Source organism: Salvia hispanica, chromosome 5 (assembly GCF_023119035.1).
Source record: "Salvia hispanica cultivar TCC Black 2014 chromosome 5, UniMelb_Shisp_WGS_1.0, whole genome shotgun sequence".
NCBI classification, from domain to species: Eukaryota; Viridiplantae; Streptophyta; class Magnoliopsida; order Lamiales; family Lamiaceae; genus Salvia; species Salvia hispanica.
In genome coordinates this window covers 35,612,085-35,635,291 of record NC_062969.1, presented here as the reverse complement: position 1 = coordinate 35,635,291, position 23,207 = coordinate 35,612,085, and the positions used below count along the sequence as shown (strand labels likewise).

The 23,207-nt window shown below is 37.1% G+C and overlaps 2 protein-coding genes across 2 annotated transcripts; both read left to right on the top strand.

Moving 5' to 3' along the window:
* The first annotated feature begins 10,878 nt into the window (after positions 1-10,878).
* Positions 10,879-15,250, top strand: LOC125189149 (primary amine oxidase-like). Its single transcript, XM_048086393.1, has 5 exons — positions 10,879-11,541; positions 12,822-13,495; positions 13,736-13,849; positions 14,131-14,678; positions 14,844-15,250. Exons 1-5 carry the CDS (start codon positions 11,001-11,003, stop codon positions 15,052-15,054), a joined length of 2,088 nt encoding a protein of 695 aa, XP_047942350.1. The 5' UTR covers positions 10,879-11,000; the 3' UTR covers positions 15,055-15,250.
* A 3,289-nt stretch (positions 15,251-18,539) lies between these two features.
* LOC125188034 (primary amine oxidase) lies at positions 18,540-22,836 on the top strand. The gene is made up of 5 exons (XM_048084768.1): positions 18,540-19,221; positions 20,075-20,745; positions 20,861-20,974; positions 21,455-22,002; positions 22,398-22,836. The coding sequence occupies exons 1-5, from the start codon at positions 18,633-18,635 to the stop codon at positions 22,606-22,608; spliced, it is 2,133 nt and encodes a 710-aa protein (XP_047940725.1). The 5' UTR covers positions 18,540-18,632; the 3' UTR covers positions 22,609-22,836.
* Positions 22,837-23,207: the final 371 nt, after the last annotated feature.

The following is a 23,207-nucleotide window of genomic DNA, read 5'->3' as shown; positions in this document are numbered from 1 at the left end:
TTAGTACTAGGCCTGATATTGCCTATGTTGTTTCTTGCTTAAGTAGATACATGTCTAATCCTGGACCTGTGCATTGGGAGGCTCTTAAATGGTTGCTTAGGTATATGAAACATACTTCCAAGTATGGTCTGTGTTTTTCTAAGTGTGATGATGGTGTTGAGCTATGTGGTTTTGTTGATTCTAACTATGCTAATGACAAGGACAAGAGAAAGTCCACTACTTCCTATGTGTTTACTGTGTGTAGGTCTTGTATTAGTTGGAAATTACAATTGCAGCACATAGTTTCCCTCTCCACTACTGAGTCAGAATATATAGCTATCACAGAGGCTATGAAGGAGGCTATTTGGTTAAAGGGAGTTCTCTCTGAACTCAAATTCTTGCATAATACTCCTGCTGTTTATTCTGATAGTCAGTCTGCTATTTAATTGTGCAAAAATCCTGTTTTTCATGATAGAACTAAGCATATAGATGTTAGGTTCCATTTCATTAGAGATGTTGTTGAAAAATCTGAGGTTTTATTGCATAAAGTGCATACTGATAAAAACCCTGCAGACATGGGCACTAAGTGCTTACCTGTGGAGAAACTGCTTTCTTGCATTAAAAGGCTGCATTTTGATTGTGGTTAGCATGTGCATATGCATGTCCCGGGGGAAGACCTTGATGATTCATTAAGTTTTGGCTTAGTTGAAATCACAAGGCATTAAAAGTCCTATAAGACTAATTGGCTTGCCATCGGGTGTCTTATTAGGCAACCTGGCCTTATCTCTTGACTAATGAGCTTTAAAACTCTTTGGTGTCTTGAGAGGGCCTTGTAGGCTATGATGAAAGCAACACATGACCGTGGCTCTCCTCTGTTTACCAAATTTAGTCCAAGGTGGAGTATGTGAAGTATATGGACTCTAATTGTGATTGGGCTTGATTTATTCCGGCTGGGCTGATTTAATTCATAGGCCCATGTGATTATTGGTGTTAGCCCAATAACTAATAAGGGATACTCCGATGGCTGCCACGTGGATGCCTCTCTCGGATCTTGGCTGTTGGCCGTTGGATCTAGGTTAGTGTTTGTTATGAGTCTTAAGACTCATCACATTCTGATTCGTTCGATACCATCTTCTCTCTCTCTTGTATGAGCCGCTCCTGCTTCTCTCTTCTCTCTCTTTGGATTCTGGCACCGTTCGCCGGTTATCTTCTCCGATCTTCTGTTTCCCTCGTTGGTTCTCGGTTCTAGAGAGAATCATCGGTTTAGCTTCTGAGTGTGTGAGTGTGTGAGCATTCCTTCTCAGATCTAGGGTTTGTCCAACTTCTTCGTTGGATTCTTGAGAGATTGGAGGTTTCCTTGAGGGTTCTTGTGTTGCAGAGAAGTGCTCTGAGGTTGTTGTGAGCTCCGTGTGACTGAGGTGGTTTCTTGTGTTGTAGCAGTCGGAGTATCCCTAGGGTTAGTGTTTGGTTACTTCGCAGTGCTCCCTTGAGACTTGTTGGTGAAGATTGAGGAGGTCCTTGGCCCTGTGAAGTCGTGTGTGCGCGACCTGAGCCATATCCTAAATCTTTTGAACCTTTGTTGCTATTTCAGTTTAGATCCGCAAGGATCTTGCGTTTGATTACTAATACTTCTACTTAGTGTGCAGGTGCTTAATCGGATCAAGCTTGAGGAGTCCAGCCTGGTTGAAGGCTTGGCTAGTAGCTAGGGTTCCTGATTTGTACTCACTGCACTTAGTGTATTTGTAATCTTGCTACCTTGTAGCTATTGTTGTATTTGGCTTGTAATTTCTGAGATTAGCCATCTCAGAGATCAATCAATAAAGAGGTCCCGGTAATTAGCGATCCCGAGTGATCTGATCCCTACAGATGTGATATGAATAAAATGGAAATAGAATCACCAGCATCTTAGCTTAGGGAGTACTAATTTGTTGACCGTGTTATGCATTCTCGCTCCATGTATGGAGGTGAAGTTGTAAATCCACACTACGGATCCGTCTGCGTTGGATCCGTGTAAGAACTGCGAGTCAAGCACCCTGTAACTATTCACACTCGATGCCCATTTAATGTCCCGTCAGAAGGGTTTGGTTCTACTTTTAAGCGGGCTTTCAATAATTTTAAGAAGCATGGACTATGTCCAGAAGCAATCTATCCCTTGGTGGGTACATGTAAAGCTACAGTGTGCTTGCATAGGACACCTAAGTGGGATGGAAAAGTCATTGGGGGTGGAAGAATTGCAAAAAAGGTAAGTGTAACTTTAACTTGTTGATTTCGACAAATTGATTAAACCTGTACACTCTTCATCTATGTTGACTATTTATTGGTTGTTTTTTTGTATAGGAAAAAAAAACTTGGATTGATTATTTTATGCGGCTAACAAATGACAAAGACATTGAAAGAAAATTGGATTTCCAATTGGGGTTGGGTCGGTACGGTATATTGTACCGAAAATGCTGTACCGTATCCGTGCCAAAAATATCGGTATAAAAAAATTTCACACCGCTACTGTACCGAAAGTTTCGGTATTCGGAGATTTCGGTATTAATAATATCACAACTATTACCATATCGATATTTCGGTATATCGTATCGATTTTTGGTATACCGTACTATACGATTTCGGTACACTATACCGTTATACTGCCCCGTTTCGTATACCTTTATACCAAAACATATATTTCAAAAACCAAAAAATATATTATCTATTTAATCTATTTCATTTAGTTTTATATATAAATATATTGAATATATTGTTTCGGTATATATACCGATTTTCGGCATATACCGAATATTCGGTATAACGTGGTATACCGTTTTTCCAAAAATACGGTATACCACGGTATAAGAAAATCCATACCGTTTACGTATCGAAAATTTACGGTACCGTATTGTACCGTACCAAAAATTCGGTAATTTTTGAGATTTTTCGGAACAATACGAGCGATGTATTTTTTTCGATATTTTTACCCACCACTAATCACAAATACAATTAAGTAATTTTGGACATTATATTAGTCTACTAAATCGTGATTTAGTAGAATTTGGAAATTCCCTTAATTTTATTTAAATATAATATATCATGAAACAAAATCATCATCTTATTCAAATTAAAGAAACTCCAACTGCACTGGCATTCGATTGAATTTTTTACTTTCTTGGACTTTTGTATGAGTATTTTATTTGATTAGTTAGTTTAATTATATTTTGAATTATCCGGCCAAAAATTGAGGAAAAAAATTAAAACTGGACCCGTTTTATTTTTCCGAAATATAAAGGTTCAAAATAAGATATTTTAAACCAAAACCAGAAAACATTGTATATATTATTTAAAATAACTTTTGGACTTGAGTAAATTAAAAATGTAATTATCAAATCTTTTCATTCAGCTCTCTTTACAATTTTCAATTGAATCACACTTCAAACGTTTATATTAAAACCTCAACAGTACTATAGGCACATGCAATTGCAAACCCTTGGTAACTAGTCGCAGTTATCGAGATCATAAATTATTTAATAGTAAGCGTATATATAGATCTTAACATTTTAATACCCCAAAATTCGGTTTCGACAATAATGCAGATTGATAACAAATTAACTGGAAACACGTGTCCTATTGATTAGCTCATTTTTATCGTTGAATTCTACTCTATAGCAAAGGAAGACGTGACGAGATACAATAGCTAGTATATGGTTTAATCAATTGAGGGAACATCTTTTTTAGTCTACGAACTTTGCCAAAGTATCATTTTAAGTCCGTGAACTTTGAAAATATCATTTCAGGTCCATTAACTATGGGTTAACATCATTTGAAGTACTTTTTTACTACTTCCAAGTTTTATAGGACGAAAATACCCTCGATAACTTAAAGGATATATATTTTTAATAAACTTATCATATACTCATATTTTTTATAAATATCTTTACAATATATTTTTGATGAATTTTCTAAATATATTTTGACCTTCAATATTATCATTTAATTATGTGACATGCAAGTAAAATTTCTTTTCTTCAATTTTTTATATTAAAGAATTTTAAAATAGAATAAAGAACTTTTCTTCAATAATAAAAAATTGAATAAGGATCTTTTCTTGCATGTCACAAAATTAAGTGATAATATTGAAGGTCAAATTATATTTAGAAAATTCATCAAAAATATATAGTAAAGACATTTATAAAAAAATATGAGTATAGGATAAGTTTATTAAAAATATATACCCTTTAAGGTATCAAGGATATTTTTGTCCAAAAAAACTTGGAAATAGTAAAAAAGTACTTCAAATGATATTAACTCATAGTTGATGGACCTGAAATGATATTTTCAAAGTTCACGGACCTAAAATGATACTTTGGCAAAGTTCGTGGACCAAAAAAGATGTTCCCTCTAATCAATTTAAAGAATATGGAAACCAAACTGGTCCAGTTTCGAGAAAAAAAAAAAAAGCACTAGTCTTGATTATAGACGAATCATCGTCTTCCCACATTTGCATTTGTTTCAAGTGTAAATTTTAAAGTAACTGCATTCATCACACGAAATTTTAAAAATATATTGATTTGATCTTTTAAGTACTTCACAATAACTAAAATAATTCAACTTGTCATGTCAAAATAATTTGGTAATATGGTGTGATGTCATTTTCGATTTAACCGAAAATACAATTTGAGTTAATTCTTAATTGTTCATGTATTTATGTCCTAATAATTTAGGAGAACATTTAAATATAAATATTGTTTATGGTTTTCTAATCAATTAATCATTATGTTTATTCAACATATGGGAACAAAATTCGTGGATGTATGCATGATGCTACTTTTTCATTCATCGTGCTTTTGCTAATCTTTAAATAGTTATATTGCATAAGAAGGAAAACTATGATCAGTGTATTATATTGTAGCCATAAAAAGAAATTTGAAATCCTTAAATAATGTGCCATTTAAACAAGCTGGGGAATTTTGCCATTTATGTTTGGTGTTTATTACTTATGTAGCAGAATCAAAATCAATTTCACGAAAATTATTAATGTTATTAGAAATAGAGGGAACATCTTTTTTGGTCCACGAACTTTGCCAAATTATCATTTTAGGTCCGTAAATTTTGAAAAAATCATTTGAGGTCCATCAACTATGGGTTAATATCATTTAAAGTACTTTTATACTATTTCCAAGTTTTTTTTAACGAAAATACCATCAATACCTTAAAGGGTATATATTTTTAATAAACTTATCATATACTCATATTTTTTATAAATATCTTTACAATATATTTTTTACGAATTTTCTAATTATAATTTGACCTTCAATATTATCACTTAATTTTGTGACATGCAAGTAAAATTGCTTCTTCAATTTTTTATATTAAAGAATTTTAAAATAGAATAAAGAACTTTTCTTTAATATTAAAAAATTTAATAAGGAGGTTACACACTTCTCACACATTCTTACATCTTCTTTCCCTTCCATTATCTCCCTTTTGATCCAATTTTTATGGTTGGATCAACCTATTTTTTTGTGTGTTAGAATTATTACAGAGACAAGGTCTTGGAAAAATAAAATACAGATTCAATCATAGAGAATCACATCATTCTGTCACGTCCACTGCTGGCTAAACCATAAGTGTCTTACTGATGAGAGTTTCTTCATTGTCAACGATGATATCAGAGACGGTGGAAAGCAGTGTAGCTGATTCCAAATCTAATTTTTAAAAGCTCTATAGAAGACTTCAAGGCTTATGTAGATTTGCGTGCGCACTCATCTCTCCAATTGTATAGCATCTACCGTATGTCATTGACGATGATAGTCGTAGAACCATCCAGAGAACCATCCAGATGATGGATGGTCAAATAATCTCCCCACAAAGAATAGTCGATTAGTTTCAAATAACTCCAAATAATCAAAATGTTCTTATACTTTCTCCGTCCCAAAAGAATATGCACTTTGGGTTCGGCACGAGTTTTAATGCAAAATTGGTATAGTAAGAGAGGAGAAGAGAGAAAAAGTAATTAATGTATTGTTAATGGAGAGTGGGTCCCACCTCATTACAAATAAAAGAGTTTCCAAAATTAGAAAATGCATATTCATGTGGAATGTACTAAAAATGAAAGAGTGCATATTCTTGTGGGACAGATAGAGTATATCTTAAGTCTATCCTATGAGGTTAACATCAGAGAACTAAGGGGCACGGGAAATGTGCATGAATTCAAAATTAAAGAAAGTTCGAGAATAAAAGCATCAATTGACACGTATTAAGTGTAGATTAATATGCATAGGAGACATTCATCGAATACAGAGAGCGGTAAGAAAAAGAGCTGGCGTGTTTTGGGAAGAGAGAGAAGGGATTGGTTATTCCAGCAGTGAGAAATCGTAAAGAAGAATGATAATATATTAAATTTCTCCATTCTTAATAATATATGTGGTACTAAAGATCTCTTAATTCGAAAAATAAATTTAATCCTAACAGCTTATAAAAATAAATATAACTAAAAAAGATGACTATTTTTGTGGGATGATCCAAAATGATAAAAAAAAATAAACTGTTTTTATGGGATGGATGAAGTAAAGTCCAAAAGTGATCCTAAATACATTACCCCTTTATGATTTGGTCTATAATATTATATTTTTGGACAGTATATTAGAATGTATAATAAATCGTGATTTAGTAGAAATTGGAAATTCCCTCAATTTTATTTAAATAAAAAAAATTGTGAATAATATATCATGAAGCCAAATCATCATCTTATTCAAGTTAAAGAAACTCCAACTGCATAGGCCTTCGATTGATTTTTTCTATTTTCTTGGACTTTTGTAGGAGTATTTTATTTGATTAGTTAATTTAATTATATTTTGAATTATCCGGCCAAAAATTGAGGAAAAAAGATTAAAACTGGACCCATTTTATTTTTCCGAAATATAAAGGTTCAAAATAAGATATTTTAAACCAAAACCAGAAAACATTTATATACTATTATTTAAAATAACATTTGGACTTTAGTCAAAATGTAAATATCAAATCTTTCACTTCTCTTTTCTTCTTTTTCTTTTCTTTTTTTTTTTTTTTTTTTTTTTTTTTTTACATTTATCAACTGAATCACACTACAAACGTTTATATAAAAGGTAAAAACCTCAACAGTACTACTACTATAGCATTTATTCTCTATATTTTGTGAAAAGGCACATGCAATTGCAATCCCTGGCTAACTAGTTGCACTGATCGAGATCAAAAATTAATTATGGGTGCATTGATAACAAATTAACTGGAAACACGTGTCCAATAGATTGGCTCATTTTTATCGTTGAATTCTACTATCTTGCAAATGAAGACGTGACGAGATACATTAGCTAATGTCTAAAAGAATAATACTATCTCCGTCCTTGAAAGTTTGATATAATTTATCATTTCAGTCTGTCTCTAAAAATTTGATCAGTGGTGGAGCCAGGAATTTTGCGGTGAGGGGTCCAAGAAGAAGAAAATTTTTAGCGCTCACTGTTAATAAATATAGATATCTCGATGATTTTGTTATCGAAATTAGTCGTAGGAAGACCCTTTTATGTTTTGCCTTTTTTCATCGTTTAGAATTAGAATATCTTAAATAAAGGAATGTTTTCAGATATTTAGTACACAAGAAAAATAAATGCATATCAAGAAAATTTAATCTTATTGAGAATAATTGATATAATAACTTTGTGATGATCTTAAAAAAAAATTAGAAGATTTTCATAAGTAAAACAATTGTTTAAGTGTACATATTAAATTTTTTTGATAAAACTATTAATTATATTACAATACTTATAAAAAAGTAGTTTAAAATGTATATTACAATAATGACAAGTTATTAAACAAATAATATCCTTTCAAACTATACTCTTTAAAAGTCACGAATTAAACAAATCTCTAATAAATGAATTGACAATAAAAGTTATTGAATATATATAGCACATCTCTAAAATATAATTTGACAAAAAAAAAAAATTAGAATATATCATTAGATAAAAATAACCTTTCATAATGATTAGGTTAATATTGCAATTTATTTGACAAGAAATGACTTACTAAACACATGCCAAATATTTAAAAAGGGAAGGTAGGAGTGCGTGGCTGAGAATCGAACTTTGCACCTCCACCACAACTATGATATATAGCCAGCATCACTTGCCAACTATGCTAACAAGTTATATGAGTAATGCTTCTGAATATATATAATACTCGAATGGCTGGGGGGCCCTTGGGCCCCCCATGCCCCAGCGTGGTTCCGCCCATGAGTTTGACATACTTTACTTTTTACCATTTAGGCAGTGGACCTCATATTCCACTAACTTATTCATACTCACATTTTATTATAAAACTAATGCTTTAAAAATAGGACCCACATTCCCCCAATTTTTTCAACTTATTTTCCATTACATTTCTTAAAATTCATGTCTTTGTGCTAATATTGGAGATAGTACCATGGTTTAATAGTTTAAAAATCATGGGCACCGAACTTGTCCAGTTTCGAGAAAATAAAAGAAAGCACTGGTCTTGATTATAGACGAATCATCGTCTCCCTACATTTGCATTTGTTTCAAGTGTAAATTTTAAAGTAACTGCATTCATCACACGAAATTTTAAAAATATATTGAGTTGATCTTTTAAGTACTTCACAATAACTAAAATAATTCAACTTGTCATGTCAAAATAATTTGGTCATTTGGTGTGATGTCATTTTCGATTTAACCAAAAATACAATTTGAGTTAATTCTTAATTGTTCTTGTATTTATGTCCTACTAATAATTTAGGAGAACATTAAAATATAAATATTGTTTATGGATTTCCAGTCAATTAATCATTATGTTTATTCAACATATGGGAACAAAATTCGTGGACGTATGTATGATGCTACTTAGTCTTTTTCATTCATCGTGCTTTTGCTAATCTTTAAATAGTTATATTGCATAAAAAGGATCAGTGAATTATATTGTAGCCATAAAAAGAAATTTGAAATCCTTAAATAATGTTCCATGTAAACAAGCATGGGGAATTTTGCCATTTATGTTTGATGTTAATTACTTATGTAGCAGAATCAAAATCAAGTTCACGAAAATTATTAATGTTATTAGAAATGAATGGTCTTGGTCATATATCTTCCTAAAGAATTACTCTTTTTATCAGATTAACATAATGACTAGTTATCATCAAAATGTACATTTTATTTTAACTCTTTTATATGTCATTCTTTTATTTAAATTGTTGATGGATAATTGACCCAAATATCTGTCAACTAAATTACTACAGTACTTTTATTTATCCTTCAAGATACTCAAATCTTAATTGATGTAATTCAGTGTATTTAACTTTTCAAAAATACTTGATGGCTTCCACCAGAAATCCAAGATACATTTCAAAAATCTTAACATACATTAAAAAAGTGTGGCCAATGAGTTATGGTGGAGGTGCACCAAATAAGGTGTAGATAAACTATCAAAAGAAAATATTCATATTGCTCTACAACCGGTATATATATAATTTAAATTGGAATTTTCATAAATTTGGAGCGACTTCACTAGCACTAAGTTGCTGCTAATGCATATATTAATCGATAATGCACCACTGTCAAAGTTTCAACGCCCACATGATCACAAAAATCCCAAAATATTTAAAAATGTATGGCCACTAACCACCATCAAAATGGTGTGTGCACGTGCTCTAGTGGTGGTTGTGATGAGAACTAATTTAATTATCTTTCCATTTTCTATAATTCTAATGGCGTTTTGGAGATCTGGGACCTTATGGTCAAGTGATCAGTAAAAAAGATATTAATCGCATTTTATTATCTCTCTACTTTAATTTATAAATATTAATGTTTTAAAATAATACTAATATTACTCTCATTATTCGCTATTAACTGTCACAAATTATCCGACTGCATAAAATAAAGTATGCGAAAAGAATTGATATAACGTACATCTTATTTACTCCCTCCGTCCCACATTTGGAGTGATAATTAGTTATAACACGGGTTTTAAGGAATTGGTGGAGTGTGTAATTAATGAAGTGAGAGGTGGAGTGTGTAATAAATGAAGTTAGTTGGTGGAAAGTGAGATGAGTTGACTTTTAGATTTTGATTTATGTTTTGGTTTATTTTTGTGTATATAATGACATTTGAGTGTAATTTGAGTGAATAATGGGGTAAAATGTTATGTGCAAATATGGTAAATTCTAAATGTTACTCCAAATGTGGGACGGACTTTTATGGCAAAATGTCACTCCAAATCTGGGACGGAGGGAGTATTTTATGGCATAACAATGACAGTCTTTATAACAATAGTTAGTCAAAATCCAATATTCTTGCCAAAGAATGAGACATTTTATTAGATGACGAATTATATTCATTAGCTTTTAGGAAAATAAACCTTACTAAGGTAGTATAAATCTATTTAAAGTGAACTATGTCATTAGTCTCTAACCCTTTAGGGTTTTTTCACCATAGACTCCTAATAAAAAAAAAAGTCATCAGTTAATTCTAACGTTTTATATAAATACGAATGCGGAATTTTTAGTTATTTTTCGGACGAAAATGCCCAAATCAATTGAAGGATATTTTTGGCAATCCCTAAATTAGCCGACATATGAATTTTGTCACATTTCTGTCAATAACTTCTTCTTATATGATTTTCTAATAAGTTATGATACTTCATACATGATTCTGTTGACAGAAATGTGACAAAAATCATACTATATATCAATATAATGGAGTGACAAACACTAGGGGTAACTGGAATATTTTTATTGTTACGGTCTATAGTGGAAGAAGGTTAGTGAGAAATAGCAGAATTTTCACCCATCTATTTAAAAGTGACAATCCAGGCAACATGTTACTAAAGACAGTCACAACACACCCATTCATGTAAACAAAACAAAAATGTCAAAAAGAACAGCAAAATAATAATGACAAGCTACCCTCAAATCAAACTATGAAATACCCCACTAGATTGATTGCCTTAAATACACAAAGACACAGTCATAGTCACACTTGAACATACACAAAAAAATGGAGGGCAATAGCTTCCTCCGCCGCCTCTTCGTCATCTCCGCCGTCGCCTCCGTCGTCCTTCTAACCCTCATCGCCCTCCCCACCAAAACCAAACCCAATCCCCCCAACAGCCCCACAAAAGAGGACATCCCCCGCCACCCCCTGGATCCATTGACGGTCCAGGAGATGGCCCGGGCCCACCAGGCCATCAAGTCCTTCTTCGCCGGGAAAGTCTACAGCGTCCACTCGCTGGTGCTGGAGGAGCCCGACAAGGAGGCGGTGCGGAGTTGGCGGAGGGGGCAGCCCCTGCCGCCGCGGAAGGCGTCCGTGATCGCACGCGCCGCCAGGACGAACTACATCCTGACGGTGGGCTTGGAGAGCGGAGAGGTGACGCAGCACGACGCCGCGCACATCTCCGGCTATCCGATGCTCACGCTGGAGGAGATGGGGAGTGTGATGTACGCGCCCTTCTCCAACGCCGATTTCAACCACACGATTCTCTCCAGAGGCGTCGATCTCGCCGACGTCGCTTGCCTGCCCTTCTCCCCTGGCTGGTTTGGTAAGACTTCGCCTCTCATTCTTTTCTCACCTACATCAACTTCATTCTAATTTGTTCAAAAACATTATTCAAAGTATAGTCATGACTAATTCAAGTTGATGGTCTACTCCCTCCATTCCACTCTATTTCTTTTTAGTCAGTCCCAAAAGAATATACATTTTCTAATATGATGATGTAATTTATCTCTTTTATTTTATTAATAATGCATTAAAATACATATCGACTAAAAGTATATACTCTTGTGAAATAGAAGAAGTAAGTAATTTTCTGGTAATATAAATTGGGCCCGCAAAATAGAATGGGATGTATCTTAGCCGTTTGTATTTATGTGTCGAAGATGCTACTATGTGTCGAAGATGCTACTACTTTATATGCACATGACATGATCATATGGTTTCTAATTTATACATGCCGGCAACAATAGGTTTGTTAGATGCTTACTGAGGCTGGTCGTGACTTAACGTGGTCTGGAAATAATAAATAGTACTCCGTATATGTTGCTGTCGACATTTTTATATCTTATGCCCGAACGTAGTATCCCACTTTCATTTTTTTATGGAGTAATAATTTCGATCCATTTTATTCTTTAATTTTTAGCTTCATATATATAAATGTTTACTTTTAGCTTTTGATTTTACGAGATACCATTGTTTAGCGTCAAGTAGAGAGAGAGAATAATTGGATATATTGATGTTGATAGAAAAAATAATTGAAGTAGTAATGAATAGAGTTAAACGTTGATGGGGATTTGTTTTATTTTTTCAAGAAATGGTAATGTAACATTTTTGTAAGATAAATAAAAAAGAAAAACATGACATCCTTTCAGACAGAGTAAGTTAAAGATTAAATAGTGTGCAAACACAACTGCCCACATTATCGGTACTCAATTTATTTGATGTTTCTATTTTCGTTTTTATTAATTTATTTTAATTTTAGTATTTTCCTTAGCATTTATCCAGCTTGAGAGTGTAGTTCGTTTGCATTTATAGTTGATGAAAATGTGTCGTGTTCTATCCCTTAAAAAATGACACGTCCATTAAAAAATGGTACGCACCAATTTAGAATATCAGAAGTCAAAAATATATAAATTGCACTTATAGTACTTACCAAGATGTCTTACAACTAAGAAAGAGTTTTTGTCGTCTAGTATTTTATAACTGTAATAGATACACACCTTGTATTACATACTATTACTAATAATGTTATCATTTGATAATAATAATAATAATAGGATCATATCACTAGAATCATTCTCATATCTATGTAACAAAATGGTTTAGGTGAGGCTGAGAATAAAAGGAGACTGGTAAAACTAGAATGCTTCACAATAAAGGACACTGCAAACTTCTACATGAGGCCCATTGAAGGTGTCATCGTGGTCACCGACGTGGACACAAACCAAGTGGTTGAGATCGTCGAGAAAGGAAACCACATCCCCATTCCCAAAGCCGAGGGAACCGATTACCGATTAGACGTGGCAAACGGGCCGGTCATCAAGCTCAAGAGCCCCGTCTCCATGGAGCAACCCAACGGCCCAAACTTCATCATAGAAGACGAGCATTTGGTGAAGTGGGCAAACTGGGAGTTCCACTTGAAGCCGGACCCGAGGGCCGGGGTAGTGATATCACAGGCCAAGGTCCGTGATCCGGAGACAGGAGTAATGAGGGATGTGATGTACCAAGGATTCTCATCGGAGCTGTTTGTGCCTTACATGGACCCTGAGGAGGCGTGGTACTTCAAAACTTACATGGACGCGGGAGAATACGGGTTCGGGCTTCAGGCCCTGCCTCTTGAGCCACTGAATGATTGTCCGAGAAATGCAAAGTATATGGATGCAGTTTTTGCGGCATCTGATGGAACGCCTTATGTTAGATCGAACATGATTTGCCTTTTCGAGCGATACGCAGGGGATGCTGCCTGGCGACATACAGAGAACCCCATGACTGGCGATATGGTATCATATAAATAACTCTCTTTATAGGGTCGTATTCTCTTAAGACCGCTGGTAAAATGACAACCGAGAACTATATCAGTTTGCTGATTCATTAATCTCAGTTGACATCCATCCCAAAATATCAAATTATGTCTCGATATCAGTTTGCTGATTCATAAATCAACAAACTGATATGGTTCTCTGTTCTCATTTGATTACAACTCGTTTCTCTATGTATCTATTAATTAATTGCGGTTGTAGATTCGAGAAGCGAGGCCGAGGATTTCACTAGTAGCGAGAATGGTGGCGTCCCTGGCTAACTATGACTATGTTGTGGATTGGGAGTTTCATGCTGATGGACTAATCAATGTCAAGGTAAGTGCATATACTCGTTTGATTACTACTCCCTCCGTTCCATGTTAATAGAGTAATTTTTCTATTTTTGGAAGTTCCAATATAATTGAGTCATTTTAATTTTTAGCAAAAAATAACGTACTCTTTTATTTTATTCTCTTTTCATGTCTCTTACTTTACTCCCCATCCATTTAACACGCTATTCTTAAACTCCGTAGCGAAAAGAAATACTTCTATTAACTAGGAAACGGAGGGAGTAGTTTTCTTTATTTGGTAAATCTAAATAATGTCCTGATGAGCAGGTATCATTGACTGGCATAGTGATAGTGAAAGGAACTAATTATGTGAACATGAACCAAGTAAACGAAGACGAAGACGAGCTCTACGGCACCCTCTTATCCGACAACATCGTCGGAGTCGTCCACGACCACTACATCAACTTCCACCTCGACATGGACGTGGACGGCTCCGACAACTCCTTCGTCAACGTCCATCTCCAACGGGCCTACACCAACGGCAAATCTCCGAGGAAGAGCTTCATGAAGGTCAACAAGACCATTGCCAAGACGGAGAAGGACGCGCAGATCAAGCTGAAGCTCACGGACCCCTCAGAGTTCCACATCATCAACCCGAACAAGAAGTCGAGAGTGGGCAACCCGGCCGGGTACAAGGTGGTCCCCGCAGGGACGGCCGCTAGCTTGCTCGACCCTGAGGACGCTCCTCAGATGAGAAACGCATTTACAAACAACCAGATTTGGGTGACGCCGTACAACAAGAGTGAGCGGTGGTCGGGAGGCCTGTTCGCCTACCAGAGCCACGGCGAGGACACTCTTCAAGTGTGGTCCGACAGGTAAACATTCCTTAGCCCGACCACACCTTGATTAAGTGAGACATTTCTTTCCAGTACGAGATTTAATAAAATGAGGTTTTGTTAGTTAAATGGAGGAGAATAAAGTAACGAAAAGTATGAGAGAGAAGGTGTATATATTTGACTTGTGTGTTTTTTTTTTGGTAGGGACCGGCCCATTGAGAACAAGGATATTGTGTTGTGGTACACATTGGGGTTCCATCATGTTCCTTGCCAAGAAGATTATCCTATCATGCCTACAGTGTCGTCGGGCTTTGACCTGAAGCCGGTGAATTTCTTTTCAAGGAATCCGGTGTTGAGGGTCGCCCCTTACGTTGAGAGCGAGCTGCCGGTTTGCAAGGCTCCTGCTTCAGCTTGAGAATTTGCACGCTTAGGTCAATTTTTTTCATCTTAGGGTATTTTGAGTAATATGTTGCTTTGATTACAAAGAGGTTCTGGTAAAACCTGAACCTTTAAATTCCAGATTGGAACAAGAAATTGGGGTAGCTAGGATGAGCATAAGTATAAAGCCACAATCCCGTTGTCATTGTTTAAATGAAGTCAATTTATCTACTGATTGCTTGCGTTCTCTTTAGATCATATGCGAAACACGAAACTCCATTTGAAGTAGAGCCACAAAATGCTTGGATACTCCCTTTGTCTCGTAAAGTCTTGATTTGCAATTTTGGTTCACTTTTATTATAGAAATAAGAATTACATTCAAAATAATATCTTTTTTCACTCACTTTTTTTTTATATTTTTTAAATTGGTAACGGACTCAACCGGGACTTTTAGTTAGACTCCTCTCGGTATGATATATTAATGCAATAATTTGACCCCAAATAATCTAGTTTGACTTGACATGGTGCTTTAACCTCCATTGAACTATAATTATTTCGTGCTTAAAAGTTAGTCTCGAAATTTTATAGAACCCTTATGCTGACAACTGAAATAAATATCATATGACTATATAAGTTTTACTCCCGCCGTCCACAAAAGATGTCACACTTTCCTTTTTAGTTTGTCCCACAAAAGATGTCACATTTTCATTTTAGGAAAAATTTTGTCTCTCACATGAATATAAAAATTATATTTCCTCTCTCTATTTAACAAACAAAACAAAACCTTCTAAAATCTTGTGTCGGCCCACAAGTGTGACATCTTTTGTCGGACGGGGGGAGTACTATAATGGGGGTGGTTCCAGTGAGAATTCAAAATCATTGTAGTGACACCATAAAACATATCAGTTTTTGATATTGAGTAGGAATTGATATTCATGTATCAACGAACTGAGTCATGAACTGATATTAATAAATTTGTGAACTACTCCCTGTTTTCGCATATTTAGTCCATTTTTGTGTTTGACACGAGTTTTAGGAAATGCAAATAAAAGTGAGTTGAAAAATTTAGTTATTATGAGTCTCATGTTTATATATTAGTATTTGTATAATAAAATGTGACTAGAATGAGTTAGTGGAACGTGAGTCATGCTTATTATTTATGGTAAAAAGAGAAAATGGACAATTAATATGGGACGGATGAAAATAACAAAACTGGATAAAATTTTATTTTTAATAAAATTTAAAATGAATTAAACCATTTTTTCTACTATAATACACGTAATAATTACATAAAAAGAACGAAATTTGGTAAAATATGTGCATGACAGGAAAATACTGAATGACCTTGAAAGAGCCAAACATCACGCGTGGATGGAGATGCCTAATAAAGGTTCAACATTACAATTAAAAACCTCCAAAAATTATAGGGGTAGTGTCTTTCGTTATCGTTATTGTCGATTTTTCGACTACGAAAAGACAAAAAATTAAAATATACTACATTTACGGAATTAAAATTACGATTAAAATACGGAATTAAATTTACGACACATATACGGGAAAATTCATTAATTGCATTTAAAAAAGTTACATAGATAAAAAAAAATTACATGCATAATAAAGAAAAAAAACTATCGCCGTGCAATCCTCCGTGCCCACAACTCTTCAATTATATCCTTTTGGAGTTGAATATGAGCATCCACTTGGCGCATGTTGGCAAATTCCTTGAGTCGGCCGGCTTCATCGAGAGGTACCCCCTGTCGTACACTAGGGGTGGCCGTTCCGTGGCTTGGACCGGCTTCATCGTCACTGACCCAACTAGTCAGTTGTACGCCTTCGTCTTCGACGATCATGTTGTGCAGGATAATGCAGGCGTACATTATCTCGGAAACGCATCCGACATCCCACAAACGCGTTGGGCCCTTAATTGCCGCCCATCGAGACTGGAGCACACCAAATGCGCGCTCCACGTCCTTGCGCGCCGACTCCTGTCGTTGCGCAAAGTAGGCCTTCTTTTCATCACTTGTTTGTCGGATCGTCTTCACAAAGACCGGCCACCGAGGGTATATCCCATCCGCCAAGTAGTAGCCCATATCATGCCGGTTGCCGTTGGCCACAAAAGAGACGGCTGGACCGACGCCCTGGCACTTCTCGTTGAAGAGGGGAGACGAGTTCAGGACGTTGAGGTCGTTGTTCGACCCGGCTACCCCAAAATACGCATGCCAGATCCACAGCCGGTAATCAGCTACGGCCTCGAGGATTATCGTGGGGTTCTTTGACTTGTAGCCGGTCGTGTAGGCCCCCTTCCAGGCAGTCGGACAGTTCTTCCACTCCCAATGCATACAATCTATGCTGCCTAACATCCCCGGGAACCCATGCTTCTCCCCGTGCATCTGCATCAAATTCTGACAATCTTCGGGAGTAGGGCTTCGAAGGTACTGCTCACCGAAAATGCTGATCACGCCCCCACAGAACTCCTTCAGACATTTCAGGGCTGACGACTCACCGATGTGGAGGTACTCATCCCACATGTCTGCCGCGCCTCCGTAGGCCAACTGCCTGATTGCCGCCGTGCACTTTTGGATAGGGGTGTGGCCGGGTCTGCCAGCCGCATCGTGCCTGAAGCGGAAACACAGATATTGACGCTCCAATGCCCCAACGATGCGCATAAACAACTCCCTGCGCATTCTAAAACGCCGCCGGAACATGTTGGCGGGAAACCGCGGGTACTCTGCAAAGTAGTCCTCGTACAGCCGCTGATGTGCAGCTACGTGATCCCGATCAATCACCGCTCGGTGGTGGACAACTCGTGGAGGGCGAGGTATCGCCTGCTGTTCCACCATACGCATGTACCGCTCCATCCCGCGGTTCATGTAGGCCTCCATAGCCTCGTTCATCCTCCGTTCGTACTCCTCAGGATCCACACCACTACCACTACCACTACCACTACCGCTACCACCCGCGTTACTCATCGTTCGATGATGCTCTTGTACAGAAAGTTAGAGAGAGAGAAAACTCGTTAAAACAAGTGGTGCAAATGAAAATGAAACGAAAATCGCGTTTATATATGATTTAAAAAAAAAAATTCTTTTGTATTTTTCTGATTACGGACTCAATTTCATATATAGGCTATAAGAACAATCCAGGTAGAATTGACTCTCTTTTTTAAAAGTATAGTCTTTTGGGATGAGTTCTTCCGTATAGTCTTTATCATGTAGTGCTTTTATTGAGCGCCCAAACGGCTCGGAGTGGTAGCCGGGCAAAAAACTCGTCGTGATCAACGAGTATGTTTTTAGGGCCGACTGCGAATGGTGACTCACGAATTAATGGCAGGGCAAAGAATTCGTTGTGACTAACGTGGCCGTGACCAACGAGAATTCAGAGTGGTGGCCTAACAAAGAACCAGTCGTGACCAATGAGGACGTTGGCCTTTAAGAAGGGTCAATTATTACAAACTCAATTTTTCACATCGACCAGAAGAACAACTGGTGTAGAGTTTATAAACTAAATGCATGGTTAGGACTAAAGCTCAAAGACAAAAACGCACTCCTAGATATGTATAAGACATAGCAATCACTATTCTAACAGAAACACAGTTTAGTGGAAAACAGTGGGAAAATGGATGCAAGAAGCGTCTTGTTCATCTTTTCCGCCGTCCTAGTCACACTCTTCACTCTCTCCATCCTCTCATCGCCGCCCTCCCACAAGGCCGACCTGTCCATCAATCGCAAGAGACCAGCTTTCCTCCAAACTCCCACAAAGCACTCCCCCCGCCGCCACTCTGCCGTCGTCCCCCACCACCCTCTCGACCCCCTCACCGTGACGGAGATTCACCGGGTCAAGGAAATAATCCAGAGCCACCACTTGTTCATAAACAAAGCCTACGCCCTCCACTCCGTAGTCCTCCAGGAGCCCGAGAAGCAGGCGGTGCTCCGGTGGAGGAAGGGGGATCCCCCGCCGCCGCGGAAGGCAGCTGTCGTGGCGCGCGCCGGCGGGGAGACCCTCGTGCTGACGGCGGACGTCGGCTCCGGCGAGGTGGTTCGGCACGAAACCGGCCGGGCGTCGGGTTACCCGACCATGACGGTGGAGGACATGACGTCGGCGACGTGGGCCCCCCTCGCCAGCGCTGTTTTCAATCGGACGGTGGTGGCGCGCGGCGTCGATTTGTCGGACCTTGCCTGCCTGCCTCTTTCCACTGGGTGGTTCGGTTAGTGGCTTCCGTCTCCTATTTTTCCACCTTAATATACTTCCAAAATTATTGAAAAATTATTACTCCCTCCCTCCTAAAAAAATAGGACATTTAAGATAACACGAGAATTAATTTATAGTAATTGATAAAGTAAGAAAGACGAAAAAAAATTAGTTAAAATGGTATTATGTGAATAATAAAATTATATTATTATTAATTTTTTTTATTAGTGAATAAATTGATGTATACTGATAATGAGTTTGAAAGAAATTTTTTTAAAAGGAATGAGATATTTTTATAGGACGGGTGAAAATGGAAAATTGTAGTATTATTTTTATGGAACGGAGGAAGTATTAATTTAGAAAAATGAAAAAGGTGGTTGTTATTGTTGCCACATTTAATGAGTTTTAATTTTTAGTACCAAAATTATGGAATTGACAAATTTTTGTTTTACATACTAGTGGTAGTAGTTCATACAATGATTCCACTAAATAATTTAATTAGATTGACGCTGATATGACAATATGAATGAAATATTTGAGGATACCAAAATTCAGCCAGTCATATCAAAATGAATTTTGGGGTAAATCATTCTTAATTGTAAAGTGTAACTTTTACACAGGCAATATCTTCAAAATTAGGCCAAAACTACTTTGCAAGTCACCATTAACAATGATGCTGTGTAGATGCTCACCCGAATCAAATTCATGATTTGAATTTTGGACGATTTTTTAGTTTTAGGCCATAAATTAGATTTAAAACTTTACAAAAATGACGTGACAGAGTGACTGCTTCATCAAATTCATGAAAAATAGATAACTTATTGTAATTTTTGTTCACTTTTGGTTGATGATTGTGATATATTGATCAGGCAAAAATGAGGAGAATAGAAGGTTGGTAAAAGTCCAATGCTACACCACCGAAGGCACGGCAAACTTCTACATGAGGCCAATCGAAGGCCTAACCGTCGTCGTTGATCTCGACACCCACGAAATACTGGAAATCACAGAGAAGGGCAGAGACATACCCATCCCAAATGCAGCCAACACCGATTATCGTTTCACGGCTCAAAATTCGTACCAAAGGCTCGTGAATCCCATATCGCTCGAGCAACCAAAGGGCCCGAGCTTCACGGTGGAGGACAACCATTTGGTCAAGTGGGCAAACTGGGAATTTCACCTCAAACCCGACCCCAGGGCAGGTGTCATCATCTCAAGGGCCATGGTCCGCGACCCTTGGACCGGGGAGATGAGAAATGTTATGTACAAAGGACTCACATCGGAACTCTTTGTGCCATACATGGACCCCACGGATGCTTGGTACTTCAAGACGTATATGGATGCAGGGGAATATGGTTTTGGGCTGCAGGCTATGCCCCTCGACCCGCTTAACGATTGCCCAAGAAACGCCTATTATATGGATGGCGTGTTTGCTGCGGCCGATGGGACGCCATATGTTCGGTCTAGCATGGTTTGTGTGTTCGAGAGCTATGCAGGGGACATAGCGTGGAGACACGCTGAGAGCCCCATCACCGGAATGGAGGTACAGTTTTAAAATGTCGCAATTACTTTTTCTTATCGGGACCTGATATAATCTTAAAATGTATGTTCTTATCATATTCTGCTTTATCTATCTTTTCTACTGAACGGTCCTGAAGATTCGGGAGGTCAGACCAAAGGTGACACTGGTGGTGCGTATGGCGGCATCGGTCGCCAACTACGACTACATTGTGGACTGGGAGTTCCAAACGGATGGGCTAATTAGAGTCAAGGTAAGTAGGAGTGCACTTGTTGCTATAATTGGTTTAATTTTCTCTATCAATCCTTTTCGCTAGTTGGAAAATACACTCATCATCTTGCATTATTTATATGGGGCCAAACTATTTACACCTTTTGATTATGAATGGGCCAAAATACTTTTTTTGAATATACTTTGATCTAGACTTGTCCATAAACTAGGGGCTATTTTTGAAAATGACATAAAAGAATCTTCTTACTTTGTTGTCTTTTTAACTAGGAACGCATTATCAAATTAGAGATGTTAAAAGCGTCACAACAAGGAAACCAATTTCTCCATTCAACTTCTTTATTGCACCTATAACTCATTAATCAATTTGATAATAACAAAAATTTAATACTTACTAGATATTTTAATATTCTTTACCAGAGATAAGATTAGACATGATTTTTTGTCTTTCTGTCATAAGTAAACATAACAACGGAACGACTGTATAATATTTTGATTGTACTAGGTTGGGCTAAGTGGAATACTGATGGTGAAAGGCTCTACTTATTCCAACACCAACCAAGTGAACAATGAAGAGGACCTCTACGGCACACTCTTGTCCGAGAACGTGATTGGCGTCATCCACGACCACTTCATCACCTTCTACCTTGACATGGACATAGACGGCGCCAACAACTCCTTCGTCAAAGTCAATCTCCAACGCGAGTACGCCTCACCGACAGAGTCCCCCCGGATGAGCTACTTGAAAGCCGTGAGGAAGGTGGCCAAGACAGAGAAAGATGCCCAAGTCAAGATCAATCTCCATGATCCGTCCGAGTTCCACATCGTGAACCCTACCAAGAAGACGAGGGTGGGGAACCCCGTTGGGTACAAGCTCGTCCCCAGTGGCACCGCAGCCAATCTCCTTGATCCCAACGATCCTCCGCAGCAGAGGGGCGCCTTCACCAACAACCAGATCTGGGTCACGCCTTACAACACCTCCGAGCAATGGGCTGGGGGCGCGTTCGTCAGCCAGAGCCATGGCGACGACACTCTACAAGTGTGGTCTAACAGGTACTCCCCCTGTTCTGCTGTAGTAGAGGAATTTCTTTTTAGCACCGAGATTCAGAAAGAAATATTTAATGTATCAAGTAAAGAGATAATAAAGTAGGAAAGAGAAAAAGGTAGAAAGAATAAAGTAAGAAACGGAAAACGAGTTACTTTTTTGCTAAAAAGAGAAATGACTCTGCTATAGTGTAACGTCTTAAAATGAAAAAAATGACTCAACTATTATGAAACAAAGAGAGTACATATATGATATATATGGCATTATGTAAAATGTTGTAGTTTGTGTTTGTTTGCAAGCTATTGCATACGATAAGAGCGGGTGGGTTTTGCCCAGGGCGCACTTTATGCATTTCCCTCGTCGTAACAACATGTGTTTTTAAGGGCAAGTTTCGATGATGCAGGGACAGGAGCATAGAGAAGAAGGATATTGTAGTGTGGTACACATTGGGGTTCCATCATGTTCCATGCCAAGAAGACTTCCCCATTATGCCCACCGTGTCTTCGAGCTTCGATCTTAAGCCGGTGAATTTCTTCGAGAGTAATCCAATTCTTAACATTCCTCCAAACTTTGAGAATGAACTACCTGTTTGCAAAGCTGATGCATCAGCTTAATTAGATATCCACTTGTGGATAGGAAATGAATGCTTCGAGAAATCAGAGGTCTTTGCTTTCTTGTATAAATGCTTGGATATGGAATAATAAGACTCTTTTCTCAGATGAAATTTTCATTAGACTCAGTACCAAAAGTGCCTAAATGGTCAATCGAAAACTGTGTGCAAAACAGGGTATTTTTGCCCTTAAGAGTTGTGTCTTGTGAAACATTTCTCATTGTGTGGACTATGTTGTACTTTTGTGTATGTTAGATATTTAAGCCCTTCTTAGAATGCTAAATGGAATAAGACAAGAATGGAATGATTCTATTCTTTTGCTTGGTAGCAAATAGCAATGAGAATATAAATGGAATAAAAATTGTTATTCCTTGGTTGATTTCATTTCTATATTTGTGACTACAAATAATATAGGAAAAGAATGGAATAGAATGAAACATTAATAATTAATATGTTTATTCCACTGAAAAAATTAATTTTGTTCAAAAATTATTTCGCCAAATATTTTGGATCATAATATGTGTGTGCGGGCGCATTATGTGAAAGTGTATATAGTGTTTAGAATTTTTTTATATGATTAAAATTTTTTGTTTTGTTATAAAA